This window comes from Lissotriton helveticus, chromosome 3_1 (genome assembly GCF_964261635.1).
Source record: "Lissotriton helveticus chromosome 3_1, aLisHel1.1, whole genome shotgun sequence".
Lineage (NCBI taxonomy): Eukaryota > Metazoa > Chordata > Amphibia > Caudata > Salamandridae > Lissotriton > Lissotriton helveticus.
In genome coordinates this window covers 1,092,457,713-1,092,478,315 of record NC_136061.1, presented here as the reverse complement: position 1 = coordinate 1,092,478,315, position 20,603 = coordinate 1,092,457,713, and the positions used below count along the sequence as shown (strand labels likewise).

Below are 20,603 nucleotides of genomic sequence, written 5' to 3'. Positions count from 1 at the left end.
ATATATATATATATATATATATATATATATATATATATATATATATATATATATATATATGGTCCAGTTGAAGGCAAGGAGCCAAAACGCGTAGACCGTCCATTTTGATGCACTTTATCTTGTACATGGTGTAAATAAATGTGTGAAAACCAACCTGTTGCTGTGCCGTGTCTCCATCTACAGGATCGTAGGAAGGAGAAACAGAAGTAACATATATATAATATGTGTGTTTATATATATATATATATATGTGTGTATATATATGTCCCCTGGACACTCGAACCACTTCCAAAATCCCGCCGACGGCGGTTTGGCGAGGAAAGAGACGCAGACCACACAGTTTATGGGCAAGAAATCTTCTTTTTATTTAACGACCCAAACACACAACGCGTTTCAAGCCCTGAAGCCCTTGTTCACGTGCCATATATATATGATGGATTTCACTTGAGTGGAATCTGAGGGTGCACATTGTTTAGATGGTTGTTCTGTGTCCATGGATTGACTTGATGAGCTCTAAATGCAAAAGTATTGAATAAATAAACAGTTGTCTGATTGCAGGAGGTGTCGCTGGAGGCAGCTCTCTTCTCAACACAAGAGATTTTTATAGTCTTCTTTTGTAGATTGTTTTTGGAGCAAGGTTCTGTCAAGCAGGTTGATTACATTCTGTGCTTAAGGCTGGGTAAGTGGCCTTCAATCTTTTCATACAGTAGAGACAGTTAAGAATGTTTTTAAAGAGGAAATTGCTCCCAATTCGAGCTGACGCATCTGGAGGGCAGTGCAGGGCTGTTCGATTTAAAAAGGCTTTTTACACTCAGCTTGTACTTTTGTAAATGGTTAGACTCTCAGAGCAGGAGGATTGAGCTATATAAATTTGCTATGTCACGCTTATATTATTTATGATGAATTTTGATTGGACCAAACTGCTGAATGGCCATCTTCGATGGAGCATATCTTGCAGTTATTGCCATCCTGGTCTTTTTTTATATCTGGCCTGTTGCACCAATCTCATATTTTCCCAAAAATTCAGAATTAAACATAAATATATCTATACATATGTAAAGGGGTTTCGGTCAGCTATCTTCATCCGTTGGTCATTCACACTTTGCTTCTGCCCAACACAGCATAAAACAAGTAGAAATTGATCAGCCCACATTATCCATTGGCTATCTTGCCCTGAGAGTGATGGCATTTTGTCTGATCATATGTACACAGCGGTCTGAAAATGCATTCATTTCAGTGTCAGAGTTGATGTACCTCGACTGTGCTATTATTTGTGTATTGTTGCATTGTGTTTTTCACATATAGCATATATTAGGACAAACAAAAAATAAAGACAAAGACCTTTGCCAATATTTGTTTTATATTTTGGGACTTTTTCAAGAGGGAGTGGCACCTGGCTCACTGGAGGTCTTCTCTGGTTTTCATTTGAGATTGCTAAGTTTGAAATTGACGATCATTCTACCTCACAACCAGGACTTAAACTCTGCAGCTTTCATGCCCCGCGTCGCAAGGATTCTAGGCACTTAACTCCTAGCACCAGGATAGTTCCATAAATGCAACATTGAGGGCTGAAGGATAGGATCACACTTTCATTGTTGGGATAATTTAAAAAGAGGATACTCATGCTTTTGATAATCAATCTTGCAGAGTCACTTGGTCAGCAGAAAGCACCTCAGTTGTCAAGGCGGCCAGTTTACCTCTGTGCTTGTTGAGGTTGTCCATAGTCTGTAATTATAGTATACATAGCCATGTTTGGAACCATGTTTGGAAAGAATCCTAGCCTCCATTCTGATCTTAGATAATCTCATGTATACTCCCTTTCTAGACCTATGAAGTTAAGTCAAATCTTATGCAGAATAGTTTCCTTCCTACCAGTATCAAAGTCTGTTTGAGAGGTCAAGGTGGCATAAATATTAGCCACTGTTATAGAGATAGACTAGGCTACCGAAATGCCTAGATAAGGTGTAGTGGCCACCGCCCACTCAAAGGAAAACTGGGACCTTAAGGCGCTTTTGTGAGAGGGAGTGACTGAAAGGTTCAGTATCTGGGACTTTTGCATGTTCACCTTGAATCCTGAAACCTCCTCAAATAGTTGAAACTCTGTTACCATTGCAGGAAGCGAGGACATTGGCTTTGTAATGGATAAGATGACGTTGTCAGCGTACATGCTGATCAGATGATTGCGTCCAACAGAATTTTATCCTAGAGACATCTAGGTTAGGCCAAAGTCACTGCACCAGAGCCTCCATTTACAGAGCAAAAAGAAGAGGGGATGGGGGCAGCCTTGGCGTGTGCTGCGTTGGATGGGGAATGGAGGGGATTATATACCATTGACTCTAACCGAGGTCCGGAGAGCGCTACAGAAGCTTCTGACCCAACTGCGGAACCTCTCTCCAAAACCAGATTCCCGTAGTGTCTCAAATAAATAAGGCCAGTGAACACAGTCAAATGCCTTCTCAGAGTCATTGAAGAGAAGCAAAGCTTCTTTCCGTGACCTATGAATCTTATCCATAAGATGGAGAAGGAGCTTGGTGTTGGCGTCACACTGGCACCTGGGAATAAAGCTTGTTTGGTCTGGCTCAATCAGGCCTGGCATGAGGGGGTTAAGACAGAGCGCTAATATGCTGAACAACTTCGCATCTGCTTTCAGGAGGGCTGGGTCCTTCCTGGTTTTCGGAATTACCGAAATGGCCGGGTAAGCAGAGGAGCTAAGTCCTAACAGAAGGTTTTGTAGAATTGTGGGTTAAAGCCATCGGGCCTCAGAGACTTCAGTGGTTTCAGGCGTGCAATAGCCAAAATCACCTCTTCTTTCAAAGCCATCACTTCATTGTCAGGCAAGGAAATATGGACAACATTCTGGAGATAAACTGAGGAGACCCCACTGGTCCCATTGGAAGTCGCATCGAGAGAACCATAAAAGGCCTGAAAAGCCGTAGCTATTTCTTCCACCGAGCAGGCTTCAGTTGAGGGACCCGTACGGATCGTCATCACCGATCCAGGGTGCACTTTGCTACGGAGGCAGTGCGCCAACATGCGCCCACATTGATTGCTCCCCAGGTAATATTTATGGTTTAGGCGCACTAACGCATATTCCTCCCTGTCCAAGTCCAAGTGTTTGATAATGAGCCGGGCTTTCTCAAAATCCCTCCACACCCTAGGGCCCCTATTCGCTTGTGTATGGCTTCAAGTTCTGAGACAGTCCGCTCTAAGCTTTGCTGTTTGTCATGGTGGTGACGATTGTCAGTGGAGGAGATAGCTATGAGCTCCTCCCTCACCACTAGTTTGAGGACTTCCCAGGTGGGAGCCAGGGAGGTCTCCTCAGTGTTATTAGTTAAGAGATAGTCCGCAATTTCCGCTGTAACAGGGTATCCCGAAGACGCCAAGCGGAACTCCTGAGCTGAGTAGTAGGCAGCCGAAGTGATAGAGACAAGGGGGCATGATCGGAGAGTGAACGTGGTGCAGTAGACGTTTTCGGGCACAAGAGCTAGCAGGGCAGAAGTCGCCAAAAAGTGATCAATGTAAGCATATGTCTTATGGGCAGCCAAATAATATGTGTAGTCCCTGGTAGAGGGGTATAGTCTGCGCCAGACGTCCTGCAGTCCGCACTCTGTGATCCATTGTAGCCCCTCTGTTGAGAAGGCCCCAGTTTAGTTGGGGCGCTGTCCAGATGGGTCCATGTCAATGTCCATAACAAGGGTCATGTCCCCACCAACCAACATAGCTGCATCAGGAATCTGAAGAACCGGTGCCAGGGGACTTGTTAGGAAGGATTCCTGGCAATAGTTGGGGGCATAGAAGTCTGCCAAGGTAAAGCGGAAAGTGGCTATCTGAAGTCTTAAGGCTATGAAGGGTCCCTTGACCTCCGCTATCATGGACAGGATTCCTCCCCTACAACACCGTGAGAATAGAATGCCCACCCTGCCCTTCAAGTTAAACATTTTAAAGAAAATCCTACCTTTCCTTCCATGGAGCTTGGGAAATCAGTTATTCTAGTTTGTGTTATATCTAAAATCGATTACTGTACTGCTTTCTATGTCCGCTCCCAATCACGCCTACTCAACAAGTTGCAAACCGCCAAAATGTGGCAGCAAGATTGCTGGAAAATCTTCCCAAATTGTGCTCAGCCTCAAAAGTTATTAAAGATCTTCATTGGCTGCCTATTAGAGCAAACATCTAATTTAAAGCTCTATGCTGAGCACATAAGCCGATGTATCCAGTTGGTCCTCGCTTTCTTCAGGATGTTTTTAAATGGTACTTCCCTTCTTGTACTCTGCAGTCTAGCAATGCTAGGCAGTTATGTGTACCCAGAATAAAAAGATGTAATTGGGGAGGAAGAGGTTTTTCCTATTCCACTGCTAAATGATGGAATTCTTTACCCACTCCTCTTAAACGTCAGCCTAATCTATTGAAGTTCAGGAAGGAATTGATAACTGTTTAGTCTAATAGTTATTTTAGCTGCTGGCAAAATCCTTTGTGTTTGCTTATCTCATTCTTTCGGGTTCAGATGACACTAGTGCCAAGATGCCTCTTTGGTAATCATGTGTTCCATAACATATATTTGTTGGAAAGTCCGTTATTGGTAGGGTTAAGTGTGCATCTACCACTACTACTAAGGCCACCAACACGGTATAGGGTCTAGTAAAGGCCTTAGTAAATTAGCCCCAGTCAACCCTTGGTAGCTGACAGAAAGCAGTCAGGCCTAACTTAGGAGACAGGAGTGCAAAGCATTTAAAAATACCAATACATCAAATAAGTAACACACAATAAAAGTTCCACACCAATTTATTAAAATAGGAGATTTTTCTATGAATGAATAGGCACCAAAAAGGCAAAAATCCAATATGGAGAACCGGAGATATGAATGTTTAAAGATAGACCACTATATACTGCTTAAAAATACTCTGGGAGAGGGGCGTGGCCAAGATGGCGGACTAAAAGGACGTGTCTTCAGGAGGCTCCACGCTCCAAACCCTTTCCTCTGGCCAAAATCAGCCTATGTGTCCCCAACGCTGCATGTTTCTTGGCCCCGGCATGTGAGGGAGTGAGGAGCTATACCAGGAGCGGTTCCGGTGGCGCTGCAAGCCAGTTCCCTGGTACCCCGCGCCGAGAGCCACGTTGGGTGCCGGTTCTGGAGGCGTCAGAGAATCAGATCGCCAACGGAGCGAGGGGGCCTCCGGGAATCAGCTCAGCCCCCCCTCGGACAGGAAGTAAGCCGAGACGGAGGCTGAGGCTGCGGGGTCGACCTCCTCATCGTCTGCCAGAAGGGGCAAGGGGGAGATGCCTGCTGCCCTAGCCCACCATCGCGAAAATTGAGGCCGGGTCTGCAGGACCTGCTCGCGTGCAGATGGCGTCTAATCCACTTGGATACTGACAAGTGTTGCCCCCGCCAGACCTCCACTGTGAGAAGGTGAGGAGTGGGCATAGACCGGGACCTGGGGAGGCGACTTCATTGCAACGAGGAGGTGCCGATCCCACAGCAGATCGTCAAGCGGGCGGAGGAGATCGCCAGCGATGCGAAAATTGAGGTCGAGGCTACAGGGCCTGGTCGCGCTCTGTTGGAATTAGCCCCCAGAAGCAGAACCGAGGGCTCCCACTACCTGCGCAGGTCTTGCACCACGGGAAGGGCCTGCGAGTAACTAAAGCCGTAATGATGGGACCCCCTCAAAATGCGGAATACGGCCAGGGAACAGAGAGGAAGAGATAAAGTGCAACTAGAAGGAAGTTCCCTCATTGGCCACAATTATTCATTACAAGTATGCATCACATTCTTTATGTTAACGGTGACAGATACACAACAAACTTTTTTTTTTAATTTTCTTCATAAAATATATGAAGTTTTTAATTTTTTATTTTTAGCATTGCTTACAAATTTATATTTTCATTTAGGGTAGAATTCATAAGAAACACATAATCACAGAATTAACATATCATGAATAATTACATAATTCATACAAAAAGGAAAAAAGGGAAAAAATACAGAGAAAAAATACATTGCATTGACAATAACTAATCATGAAAAAGATAATTAAATAACAATACATATGCCCCTGATAACACACAACCAATCACAACATCCTAACCCATTCATGCTAACATTACATACACATGCACTACGTGTGAAAAAGGAATCTGGGTACTAATCAGCAGGAAGCCCCCTGCTAACTATCGGGTCTCAAAACTAAGTATGAGACCCCGCACTCTGGTTGACGCGCGTTTCGGCGGCACACGGCCACCTTCCTCAGGACCTTTTCCAGGCAGTCAGAAACCCACAAGAACAGGAGACACTAAAAACCATGAATTCTGTTTAATTTTCAAACGGCAGTGTCGTGAATATGAACCACGAAAGAGATAACTCTAAGTTTAATCAATGTCTATATTGAAAATGTGGAAGTCTCTACAATTATCCAAAAGTGATAGGTAGACGATGTCGCAAATCCAAAAGAGCAAAGATTAATCCTTATGTCCAACTTAAAATCAAGTGCATGGTTATAATCCCACGAACCCCTGATGCTCCTTTCACTTATGTTTCATTAATGGGTCGTGTATAGAAATCTGCATCTAGAGTCCCCAGCAATTTACATCTGTGCACAAGGTGCGGATCAAAGAGAACTCCCACGTGGACAGGTGGTTCCAAAGCAAGCAGTTGGGCCCCAGCGCAAGAATTTAGAACTGCCGGTGGGGGGCCCCGCTGAACCCCGCTCAGACTGACCCTGCTCAAATAACGTCTCGGCAGCGGGAGGCTTGATCAACGACAGCGGAGCGGGGCAGGACTGGGAGCCCGGTCCCCCGGCGGCAGCCCGGAAATCGAGGCCGAGGCTGTGTCCCTGGCCCAGCCTCATCATCTACTCTACGGCTCCTGATGCTGTAACACCCGCGACACCACAGCGGCCATCACCCAACAGTAGGGACCAACAGGGGAAGAACACCGCCAGTGAACTCGCCACCCGGCGCGTCTGCGGGGAGTAATTGCGCCGTAAAAGGAGAGACATGCTAGAAGCAAGGCCCCAGGAACAGCGATCAGGTGCGCCATTAAGACCTCCACTGGCTCATCCCAAGCGCGGGTGGGCGCAATTATCCCTCGTGCAAAACCCCACACACAAAGACTCAGCCCTATACGGTGCAAGGGGGCGCCGAGCAGCCGTAAGCCCAGCTATTGTCCGTCACCCCGATTCATGGGCCTACATCGGGGGGAGCCCCCTGGGATCAACGGTCCACCCCATCAAGGCCATATATGCTTCTGTGAGCTGCCAAGACCTAGAGAGGCGTGGCGGGGCATGCTCATTTAAAAAATATTTGCCACTTAGGCCTTTATTACGAGTTTCCTGTTAATTCCAGTGGACCAGTAACAGAAGGTATAAAAACACCAAGCGTGGGAACACATTATGTTAGGGCTATTTCAACCAGATGTTATTTCCAAAAATCTCATAGATACCATTTGCCACCACTCACCCTGGCATTATCAGGACCCCTGGAAAAGTTAATACTAGGCAGTGGGACGGGGCTGGTATTATATTGAGCAGCTGTTAATGAGGGCGTACATGTATTTATTCTTTGTTTCCATAATGTACAATGGCACACACAATATATGATTCGTTTGACAGTGTTGCTTGATAAACCTCTTCGAGAGGGAACCAGTTCCATCTTCGACACTCTTAAGCTTTGGGCACTTCTGCCCTGTTAGCCATGAACGGTCGTGGTACATTGTGCCTAACACTGGATTGCACACATTATGTTTTCCTAACTGCATTTACCCGCTATTATGTACGTAAATGACACGTCTCGGTACAGTGTGTTTGCTAAATATAAGTACTCATGCATAATTATTTTTTTTACCTTAAAAAAAATTACGCTTTAAAATAGGGAGCATTTTTGCATTCATCCAAGAGCAGCCAATACAAATTGCATTGAACTGTTACTCACATTGCAAGGGTGTTTTGCCAAGATAATAACAACAGGAACTAATCCAAAAATTGTACATAAGGTTTTCAAATCTGTGGGAGACAAATCAAGCGTATGTAGATGACAGGGAATTGGAATGAAAAAGGCTTGCTGTAATCTTGGCAGAAGAACTGTGGTTGCGCATCAGAAGCTAGTTTTGTTGAGGAGCAGTGAGGGCAGTGTATCCTAATATGTTTATAAATGTTAAAGTTTCAAAAATTTCTACTTCATCTGTTTCCTCACATTTCTGCTCCCATTTTCAAAGGGTGCCAAACGACAGAAGAGATGACGGAATAAAGATTTAGTTAAAACTGTAATCAAAGTATTAGCCAGATGGTGCCTAGTTCACTTCAAAAACTACAGATGACCTTGAATTTTCTTTATTCTGTCTTTACCCTGAACTACACCAACCACTGGGAAATGTGACTGCATCAAACTGGGTTCAGGCTCTTTCGAAGTCCAGAGAGGCAGAAGCATCTGACTAGAAGGAAATGCAAGGGGAAAGTTCCTTGCTGGCTATAATTTTGTTGTCATTTTGAGTATTGTGCTGGTATAATTGATGTGACAGGCTTGGGCCTTAGACAAGGTCCCTAAGCCGACGCTCACTTTCCGTTTGTGTATCTACCTGTCACTCATTTCAAGCCGATACGATTTTGCCAGTAAACACGCATGCTTTTGAAAGGTGAAACAAAGATTCTCGGATGGGTTTTGGATTCGATATGTTAAAGATTCTCTCCAAACCCTCGTCATGTTTCCGAGTATAATGCAGTAATTGGTGTCAAGTTACATTGCGAGCCAGTTGCCGGTGTGATGATTTCTCAGTCAGCAGGAGATTCTTTATTACTATTATAATTAAACGCTTTTCTGGAATTAGGCCAAAGCGCATAGCAACTGATCAAGCCTCGTTCACACGACCCAACCGCTTGCATTTAAACAAAAAACATTGATTTGACACCTTTGTACTTGCAGGTTGTTATTGATGCCTTCAGATTGATCAACGCTAACATGATGGTCCTAGGGCATGAACCAAGACAAACAACCTCAAATCTGGGTCACTTAAATAAGCCATCCATACAGGTAAGTCATAATGTATGCAAGGGAGCCTGAGCATGTCTGCCGGCGCGCAAGTGTGAGAGCGTTGTTTATGTATGCACTAAACATCCTTTCAGCCCTTACAATCCAGCCACTTCTCACTCATTGAATCTGTTACAAGGCTGGCTACGTGTTTTGCGATATTAACAGGGTTTGGCCACACAGTGATGACCTCTGAAGCCGTGATATTTCGTCTGACTGAAAAACAACGCTTTCGAAATAGCACTTCAAGCAGCGAGCAATGCACAATACTTTGGTGCAGTCGATGTTCACTGCTGTTAGTACCTACGGTTGATAATTATCGAAGGATGTCTAATGTGTACGCAAAACGTTAATCATCCATTGGTTGGCTAGGGATAGTTGTTTTACTCACGGAATCTACGGAAAACTGCTTTCCAGCTGCACATAAATAAATAAATACCTTGCATTCCTTAGGAGAATCAAGCTCAGTCAACACTGATATGTAGGGATTAGTAGTTTTAGAAACATTTTGCAAGACAGGTGGCAAAAGCCTATTTGCCCTAACAGTTTTCCGTTTTTTCATATTGTTATTCGACTACCCGTTGCCTGCAACCTTAAATAGCATTTCTTCTAGATAGTAGCACACAGTTGCTTTTAATTAAATATCACAGTTGCAGATTTCAGAGGTCGCCTTTGAAAATGTGTCATGGAGGTTATCCGTTTAATAAAGATGTCAACCTTTTAAAAAATGCTGCCCCAATATTTTATTTAGCTTTTGTGGTAGAAACCTTGACTTGTAGGGGTAGCAATTTAATCAAATTTGCTAATGAAGTATGAACATTGGGCAGTTGAGCCAAATATTTTCGTAGCTCTCGATACAACTTCAATTGTGCTGCAGCCTCCTTTGCTTTGAAACACGTGTTATTGTGCTATGAAATATCGTTGTTTACTACTCTTGTCTCATTAGCTGACTGAACGCTGCATTTCCAACTTCACGAACTGCAACTCGATGCGTGGCATCCGCGGCTGCTAATGTATGGTTTCAAAAATTCAGGCTTTGTTTCTAAAACCAGTCTGTGTTATTTGGAAGGAAAACATACATGTAATTTGAGACTTACCATATTTTACAGTTAGGCAAATGTCATGGGATTTGTGGTTTTTAAAGCTAACAGTATCTTGGCCTACATTGTAGACATGCCTTCAATTTTGTAATAGTTTTACTTATATTTTGTTTGTTTCCATACCGAATAATGTATTTCCATGTAGGCATCACATGAAAATCATTTTTTGAAATATAAGTCGAAGAAGCTGAAACCTATAATGAGCATGGAATTGCTTTCACTTGTTTTTGATTGGGTCTAGACAAGCCCATACTTGCATGTTTCAGGAGAATATATTACCGGACCTTTTTAGCCTATATGTAATGACCTCTCATGTAAACCCCATCGCATCAGACTGCTTCATTATTTTTGTGCAAAAGGTTAAGTAGCATCTCCATCGAAGACTAAAGTGATTACTGTGTAGTTCGTTGCTTTCCTCAAGTTTTCACTAATTGCAATTTAAAAATGTTGGTTTGTTTCAGATAAAAATAAGCAGATAATAATATAGTTTATATGAAGGTTATTTCTCTGCAGATTACACTAGTAGTATGGTAATTTGTTTTTAATCTGTACTTGTAACATTTTAAATTTAATCAAATTGTAATTTCTTGTGTGCTGTGATTTTGGAGTCCACAAAACGCTTGAAATTTAGTATTTTCCTGACCCGCTCGCTCAGATAAACTTGATTGTTAGAGTATGTCCATGTTTACAGTCTTATTTATAGGCCCCATTTATAGGCGTCTTGCTTGCGGATTTTTACTTGTGTTCTAAAATGCATTGAGATGTATTTCCTATGTGTGTCTTTCAATTCAACCGCAGTTCCTAATCCTCCTTTCTTTTGGATAAGAGGCATACCTTGTACTTTAAAATGGTTTGATGGGATTTGGGAGATCTTTAAAAACAACTTGCATAAATGAGTGATTTAAGTCAAGCCTAATTTTGTCTGGATATAATTGCTTTCTTCTTATTTGTCAAATAGCCATCTACTGTCCCCATACTTGTAGCTACTATTGCCTCTTAAATAATCAGTTGCTATGACCATTAACTTTTTCTGTGTAACAGTATTTAGGACATGTCAAATTCAGGGTAATGTTATGATATCCACTCTTTTTTAGGGCAACGCCTTAACTGAAGCAACAAATCTGCCTTGCTCAAGATAGCTAACCTGTTTATTTTACTTGCAAACTTAGTGTGAACAATCATTTATATTCTAATATATTTGTATTGTTATGGCTTTTAGCTCACAACTATAAAGATTTGTGTGTGTTATGCTGTTATACTGTCAGTAGAAAATCTAAAAAAAAACCACCGAAAATGCTTTAGTTACTGCAAGCTACACAAACTTGAACTTACTATGTATTGTTCAAGACCTCACACATGACTCCACAGATTACATCTTCAGTGACATCACTAAAGATATTATTATGAACAGCGTATGAACAGAGATAATGTTTGTGGTGAGTGTGACAAAGCTCACTGCACAGAGACAACGACCACTAACACTGTCTTGGGCTGTGGTCTTCGACTTTACCAATGGGGTTTGAGGGTAGAGGTGTGTGCAGTGGGGTTTCAGGATAGGGCTGGCCATGTTGCTTTTTTGCTACCCAGACAAGTTTGTTTCTTAGAGTTGCTTAGAGTTTCTTCTACAAACAGAAGCCTTTTAAATCAATATTTTCATTTAGACTTCACACATCCTTTAACTACATTCCTGGAACGTCACTGGTTTCACAAAAATAATGACTGCCCACACAACGAGCAAGTAAAAGTCTATAGTAGAGTTAATCCTTCTTGTTCTGTCCTCATTGTGCAGGAAACTGTTAGCTCACCAGTCCCAATGATGCAATTCTCTGTGCTTTTAGTCAATATTATATTATATTTTGTACAGCACGTCCATTTGAGCACTATGCTGCAATGAACTGCGAACACTCTTCTGCCATTTGTGGGATGTTACACTTTACTAATTCATTTAGTCAAACTCATGATTCATGACAATCTGTAAAAAAAAAACTGACAATGATCCAGAAACAGGACTGTTTGGTTAGGGGAAGAACCCGATACCGAGCCTCAACTCTGCTATAAAGTTTAGCCTTCTTGTCCGTATTTTAGATTATTTAGCATGTACAGGATCTTGGGCAACACCACTCTTTTCATTATTATTTCATTATTTTAAGATTAGCCCAAAGACCAAGCTTCAGAGTGGGCAGTGTCTTCCTTAACCGATGTTAACACAGGGACAGTTCATTTGTAATGTTTTTGTTTAATGCTCCTTAGCAATTTTTTGCTAGGATATTTAACATTGTTTTCTGTCCATGCACTAGTAACCTTTCAGATCTGAACCCACCCATTTCTCTTCTGATGTCACCCATTTGCAACCACGCGGGTGTGTTCTTTCATAAAGCCCTCTAATAATTCAAATAAATCTGTCACACAAAATTCGTGGTTGGCAACATGTGACGAAGATGTTAAAAACACATTGTAAAATCAGATTTAGACTTGCATACCGAATAGGAATTTCACATTAGAATGCATTCAAACCTTTGCAGAAATACGTTTGCATAGAAAAAAATGATACGTAGTAAAATGTGACTGCATTAAACGTGTAAGAATTTCTTTAGAATGCATTTAAACTTTTAAAATAATTCATAAGTAAATCACATGTAGGGGTAATGTGCTTGCTGTAAATGTGTTGGAAAAATAATGTGAAGGGGAAAAATTTAGTAGGCTATCATTTCAAATGTGATTCTGTAACTAAGGCAATACCGTTTAATACTTGCTCACAGCTAAATAGTCATTTATTTGTAATATTTTGCCTAACACCAGCATCCTACTAAAGAATATGTTGATTTCAAGATTATGTTCTTTTGCTTCATCACAACATCTTAGATCATCCTGCTTTAGCAGTGAACTTTGCTGTGGATTCACTATTAATAGACTTTTAGAATGAAGAATAATTTACATATATCCTATGTATTGCTTAACCAGGACATTTTCATCAGATTTGCTTCATTACATTTGTTTAGTCTTTTGTATTCACAATGGGACATTGACCGTAGTTAATAGCTCAGGTAAGAAGGTTCTCATGAGAACTTTCCCCCATGTTTCCATATTTGCAATATTGAATTTACTATGTACCGGCGTTAATGTTTTCTGTGGGAATTGGGAGAAGGAGCAGCGATGTCAAATGAGTGGTTTACATAGCCTGAAAAAATTATACACCTACTATATTTATACTATGATTGAGTGTGCCTAGTTAGAGAGGAAGATCTTTTAACTGAGACCCTTTTTGACTGCTTCGAGTAAGTCCATTCTTTAACCTTCCTAAACCCCATTCCTTGCTCCTTGTTGATGAAAGCTACTTCTGATGGCGACTTTACCTTCAATTATCTTACATTTCCTGATCAATGCTACTGCAACAATAATTCCCCTCACTGATGTATTTAATGGTTGCTACTGCAACTGTGGGGAACTCGGCTGAGTTTCCAGAACAACTTTTTTATGGGAAGTTCAAGACTTTATTTATGCTCCAAATACCTGGCTCTTTTCGAGAACAAACGTTTTATAGGTTCTCTATAAGAGAAGGTTAGGCTCTTTTAGCTAGTCTAGTGACACAATTCCTTTATGCAACACTCTGTTTGAATAATGCTGTCACTAATCAACCCTTTTCTCGAATATTTCTGTAATTTGTGCTAACTGGAATAAAGATGATAAAACAATACTAATTCCTTAAATGTTAAAGAAAGGTTGTAGAAACTTCTTCAACTTCTCGTCATTGACTAAAGTTATAGAACCTGACAGTTGAAGCTATTTAGTACTTTTACTTTTTATCCTTGCTCCATCCACAACATGTTGGCAAAGGTCCATCCGACCTGTCAAGCTCCTTCAGGATTTCAAGGGTCCAAGCTGTTAAGTTGGGGTATTAGGTTTAAAACCAACGTTTTGCCAATGTTTGAGCGCTAACACAGGTGTTGCTGTTTGATGTTATTGAAGGCCTATCACACGCCCCCACTTTGCATCATACCTGAAAGACCCTTCAGTTGCTTTATCTCATATAATAGTTGTAACATATGTAAAAACATCAGACATTACCTGTACAAAACAAAGATTCTTTTAATTCCAAGATAAAACTTCTACAAATGTTCACATGCATAGTAATCAATAATACGAAGCTCCACGTGTTCAGCAGCTGTCCTGGCTCCTTGGAACTTCTTTTTACTATTAATCCTTGCTCCATTTGCAACACAGTGGCAAAGCTTCATCTAAGAGGTCAAGCTCCATCAGGATTTCGAGGGTCCAAGCTGTAAGTTGGAGTGCTTGGTTTGAAAACAGATGTTTGCCAATCCTTGGGCGCTAACAGTTTCTGGTAGCAGATGATATGGTTTGCACCCCGAATGGAGCAATAAAAATAGTTTCCAATCTATATTAAAATTATCCCCTATTCCAGTTTCCAGTGTCCCAATCCTGATGGTGTGGCAAAGCAGAATTCGAAGGCGGTTGCGGTTTGGCGCTAGCAGTTTAGAAGGTGTGAGTATTAGTAGGGTGAAAATGTTGTGGTAGTGTGTGTTGAGATGGAGTGTTTTTTCGTGACTTGTGTAAGTGAGTGTCAGAGAAATCGAGAAGTTTTAAGAGTAGAATTTGAGTTCAGACACGTTAAAGTCAAAAGATCCCGGGATTATTACAAACTTTTTAAACTTGTTTGAAGAGATTTAGGTGTGGAGTGTGAGTGACCATCAGTTGCTCTCATAACGTAGGGACAAGCTGTTGTGCTTGATTAATCTTTTAATGTTAGTGGAACCTATTGCACAAACTGGGAAGCTGCAATGATCTGTGTTACTTTTCGCTAGTCAAGAATTCAATTGCAAACGTAGAAAATTCTTAATTGGTTGTAATACTTTTTCTGTTAGTAGAACAAACAAGAAGTTGTTTAAAGAAGTTATCTGAAAGTTGTATGTGAATGTGCGGGAAATTGTGAAGGAAGGTGACTGCTGCAAGATTGCCCGTTCTAATGTTTCACGCTGGTATTGGACTGTTGGTGTGCTTTTACTCTGCCATTGGCTAGTGGAGTTTCAGTGCCGAGCTGTGATTGGATCTTGTCAGTTTGAGTGCCGTCTTTGGGTTTGGTAAGGAATCGTATGAAATTAATACCCGACATTTGATTGGGGAATTAAAATTTGACTTGTGCAAAAAAGAATCAAATCATTTGGCTTAATGTGAATTTTTTGAAAATGTAGCAGTCCTCATGAAATATTTTAAGGATTTTAAGAAATTGGTAAGAGGAGATGTCACTATTCCTGTGTTCAAGGCTGACGAGGCACCACCTGAAGGTATTCTGGCATACATTATAACTACAGAACATGGATTAAGTCCATGACTAAGGCAATAGAATAGAATTATGGAAAATGAGGATGCTTTGAGTTTTCCTATGTTTGGGACATTTAATACCAGAGTCCTAGTTCATTTGTATGGCAAACTGTATTAAAGGAAGCCACCACCTCGACCCATGGAAAATGAGACTTTTAATGCTTGGGAAAAAGTTGGCTGAGAGAGGGAAAAAGAGAAAAGTTATCAGAGAAGGACTGGAAGAACAATGAAACTTTTGCAAATATTCAATGAGATGAAGAACATTGTAGATGGAGGAAGGGTATTATTGAAAAAGCCAGATTATATCCGGTTCTTACATCAGAAGCTGCAAAAAAGAGTAAGGATACACCTAGACAAGAGGGTAGTGAAACAATAGAACAGTTGTTGTCTTCTCGACCCCTTCTACCTACTGTTTTTCCTACCCAGAGGATGGACCATAGTTTTTAAAACTCCTCTGGCACCTAGTGACTTGAATGTCACTGAGGATGGATATTTACCAACATGGCTCAAGGAAGTCACAAGAGAAAAGAAGGTGGAAGTTACAGAGCCTGCAAAAGAATTTAATACCAGAAAAGACAGGCCATTGGACATTACCAAATTTAAGGTAGAATTAGAGGAATTCATCAAGAGATTCCTGGAGTTTGATCACCTAGATCAGTACTAGAGAAATTAGTTAATCTATCTATAGGACGGATTACTCAAAGGGCTGCTATGGTGCACGGTACATTGGTAGGGATAGCAAAGAAGTATGATGTGGCTCTTTCTAGCATTTTAAACTAGCATAAGACCTATAGAGTTGAACTGAATGATCAGACTATAGAAAATGAGGATTACGGGAATGCGTTTGTACCTTCTATAATTGACAAAATGCATTCGTAGATGGAAGAATGTTATGAAATTAGAACTCAGGTTGGCAAAGAAACATGAAAAGAGAAAGAGTGAAGCAGCTATAGGGGTAAAACAGGAGGCAGCAGCCTATCCAGTGAAAGAAATAGCTGGAGGAAGTTATCCACATGATTCCATGGGATGGAGGTGACGACAGCATTTACAAACAATTTCCCAAATTTGGGAGACAAGCCGGCACACAGATAGGCACATGTGGAGAGATTCATAAAGATTTGGAAGGCATTGTGAATTGATTTGAATATGTTCTTTGACATTGTGGTCCCAGCTGTAACTTATGGGCAGAATGTAAGACTGCACACAATGACCAAAGGGAGAACTGACTAGAGTGAAAGGGAGGAATGCACCATCACCAGTGGTAATGGAAACATACAAAGCAATTATTACCTTTTTGAAAGGAGGAATCCCTCCGAAAGACGCAGATTGGTTAAACATTAATAGGCAAAGGAGCGAGTACATGAATACTATATAAGGTTATAGCAGGTCGTTCAATAGCATAGTGATGTTTGGATCCTGAGGAAAAGGATATGGGGATTTTTGTGTCCCTGTTCGTATTAGGATTTAAGCCTGAAATAAGTGTCCACATTACGCAAAGGGTTCTTTATTGTTAGAATAAGTCTGTGGATAAAATTCTGCGATATGCAAAATATTGTAGTGATGAATTGGATATGAAGCAAAGGAAAATAAAGGAGAAATTCATGCTGGCTCAGACTAAGTTAGCCCAGAAAGGTGTTCAAAACCCTTCTTTTACATGAAATCAGGGTACAATGTAAGGAGTTGTTGTGCTACAATTTGGATTTTCGGGAAACCAAGGAGGAATGAACATGTCCCAGGTTAGAGGCAGAGGTGTTCCCATGGGTATGGGATCAAGAATGGATATTACTGCAATGAAAAAGGTTACCGCTTTTCACGTCTGTCAGAGGGTGGGACATTGGAAAAGAGAATGTCGATATCCTGAAAATTCAGGAGAAGTTGTGCAGAATCCCCAAGGTATATCCGGTCAAAAAATGCCTATACAGCAGATGCAAACTTACATGCAAAATCAAGCCCAAATCATGCCCCAGCTCCTACACAAATGAGGACTTCCAGGTTTAATTGAAATCAAATGCCAAATTTCATTGCAAATCAGTTCTGCAATGCCATACCGCAGTTCCAAAATCAGTCAGAATGCCTTGACATAATTCCCATTTAAAAAAAAATGATGGATCTGCTCTTATAATTCCGAATGAAGGTGTCTGAGAGAGGAGGAAGATTGCTTACTTGGCGCTGTCTTAGGGGTAGACCAAAGAGGCCCATTTGTAGATGCAAATCTTTATGGTCACCTTGTGTCATTCTTGATCGACGTAGGAACTACCTCTTCTACTGCCTGAACAGTAGAAGTACCAGATTTACCTCTCTCTGGAAAGACAATCTAATATTCCGGGTTACAAACAGATAGCTTTTAAGTCTGATTTCAGAAGAAGTCCCTGTAAAATTAGGAACATTTGAGGAACAGCACCAATTTGTTTTACGTGACACAACCCCCGTAAATCTGTTAGGGTGAGATCTGTTGTGCAAGTTAAATTGTACAATATATTGCACACTGGGCAGTATGGCTTTCCAGACCCATGATGAGGATGTAGATTTTAAAACGATCAGACATATAGCTAAAGTAGGAATGTTCCCTTTGCTGACATTTCTGAATTACCTGAAGACCTAAGACATACAGTTCATGCAGAAGTTACCAACTTCACAGAAAAATATATTGGACCTATAAAAGGTGTAGAACCAGTCCAAATCAGAGTAAAGCCTAATGCTGTTTACCCCAATGCACCGTCCTATCATTTGACTCCAGAGACTATTGCAGGAATGAACCAATGATTAAAGACATGCTACAGAAAGGCATATTGAGGAAGTTGATTGGAAGACCATGTAATTCTCCTATTATGGGTTTACAGAAGCCCAATGGTAAATATAGATCTGTCCAAGACCTGCTTCAAATTAATGATGTTGTAGTGCTCTGTTGTTCAATGGTACCAAATCCTGCTGCTTTGCTTTTACAAATTCCCTGTACTGCAGAATGGATCACTGTTATTGATCTATGTTGGGGTTTCTTTTCAGTGCCCTTGCATGAAGATAGCCAGTATTTGTTTGCTTTTACTTCCAGCAGAAGACAATAACGTGCTGTCATGCCGCTCCAGGTTTTGCAGAGAGTCCGTCTGTCTTCAATCAGATCCTAAAAAGAAATCTATAATCTCTGCAAATGCCATGAAGTCTCTCCTGGTTCAGTATATCAACGACCTGCTTGTAGCATCAGATACACGCAGTGCTTGCAATTGGATATCATTGTACTCGTGAAACACCTTGTCAGAGAATGGACACAAAGTGTATCCAGGGACACTGCAGTACTGTCAACAATAAGTTCACTATCTGGGACACAATTCTGAAAGGAGTTAGGAGGATCCCACCAGAGAGAGTGGAAGACATCTTACAGATGAATCCACCATGAACACAAAAGGAAGTCAGGATGTTTTGGGGAATGGTTGGCTATTGTAGACGGCACATACCAAACATTTACTTGATAGCAAAACCTCTATTGAGATTGACACACTGAGATGTATATGATCCGCTTCCACAGGACATCGAATGTACAAAATCATTCATAGATTTGAAAGAATGATTGTGTTACGCCCGGCACTAGGAATGCCTGATTATACAAAAGAATTCACATTGTTCTGCAGCAATAGAGAACGCTCTCTGTTTGGACACAGACTCATAGTGGTGCCCAAAGAGCCATGGCTTATTTTTATACTACACTTGAACCTGTAGCTGCAGGTTTTCCCGACTGCCTTAAAGCGATGACTGCAGTGAGTATTAGTCTGTTAAAGAACAAGAGGATAGTGATGGGACACCATTGAACTGTCATGGGCCCGCACTCTGTGGAGCTATTGTTGACAAAAACGAAGACACAGCACCTTACCTATAATGGACTTTCTCGCTATGAACAGAACTTATTGGCCTTTGAACATGTTATAATACGATTAAGTGTGTTAAGCCCATCAACACTATTGCCTGTAATCGAGCAAAATGAGAAATGTGAAGAATCCAATCATGATTGTCTAAGTGTCACGGAACTATGCACTAAACCCAAAACTGATATTAAGGATTAACCATTAAATGAGCCCAATCAAGTCCTATTTGTTGATGGTTCATGCCTAAGAGGAAATGATGGCACATTTATTTATTTATTACGGAGTTTTATATAGCGCTAGCCTGTCCAGAGGGCATCAGATCTCTTCACAACAATTTTTGAGCAAGATTCATACAATAAGCAGTATTCTACATATAAGTTCGGCAGTCCAAGTGTGCTGAGCAGCATTGAGGTTGTATGCGAGTCCTGAGATAACCTCATAGAGTGCACGTTGTCTTGGGGTTGATACAATAAGGCAGGATTCTACATATAGGTTCGGAAATCCAAGTGTGCTGAGCAGCACGGAGGTAGTCTGTGAGTCCTGAGATACCCTCATAGAGTGCACGTAGTCTTGGGGTTGAACCAATTAAGGGGGGGGGGGCAGTTGGGAGTCGAATAGCAGGGAGGATGTAAGTCTTAGAGCTACAATGTCAGGAAGAGACGACGAGCAGGAAATATCGTTTTTATGGCAGCTATCCATTTGGGAGGGAGCCGTTCAGGAAAAGGACTTTACGTTTTTTTGAACTTTGTGAAGGACAAGATAGTCCTTATACCGACTAGGATGGCATTCCAGATCTTGGGCGCTTTTCCGGCGAAGGACCGTGCAGCAGTTTTTTGTTTGGATGTTTTCATGGGGATGAGTAGTAGTGTGCTGGAGCACATGAGGTTCCTTGTCTGACCAGCCCTCTTGAGTTTGGCAGCCAATACTCAGGTTTTCCTGTGTGCAGGGCTTTATGTGTGAGGCAGGCAGTTCTGTATCTGGCACGCAGTTCGATTGGAAGCCATTTTAGTTCTGTGAGTGCTGGTGAGATGTGATCGTATTTCCTGATTCCAGTGACCATTCTAACTGCTGCGTTGAGAGTAGTTTTGAGGGGAGCTAGGTGAGATTGTGTTGTACCAGTGAGGGTGGCATTCCCATAGTCGAGTCTGGATAGCACCAGTGATTGGGTGGCTTGTTTGAGGTCGTTGGTTGGGATGAATGGTTTTATTTTGTTCAGTAACTTCAGGTTGACGAAGGCACTCTTTGCGGAGTTCTTGATGTGATTGGCCATGTCGAGTTTTGAGTCTAGGGTCATTCCTAA

The 20,603-nt window shown here is 41.5% G+C and overlaps 1 protein-coding gene across 1 annotated transcript in view; it reads left to right on the top strand.

The window, feature by feature from the left end:
• PSMD14 (proteasome 26S subunit, non-ATPase 14) overlaps positions 1–20,603 on the top strand; it is a 498,726-nt gene that overhangs the window by 343,477 nt on the left and 134,646 nt on the right. The window contains exon 7 of the mRNA XM_078681663.1: positions 8,908–9,015. Coding sequence (XP_078537789.1) covers positions 8,908–9,015 — 108 coding nt within the window. The remainder of the gene's footprint in view (positions 1–8,907; positions 9,016–20,603) is intronic.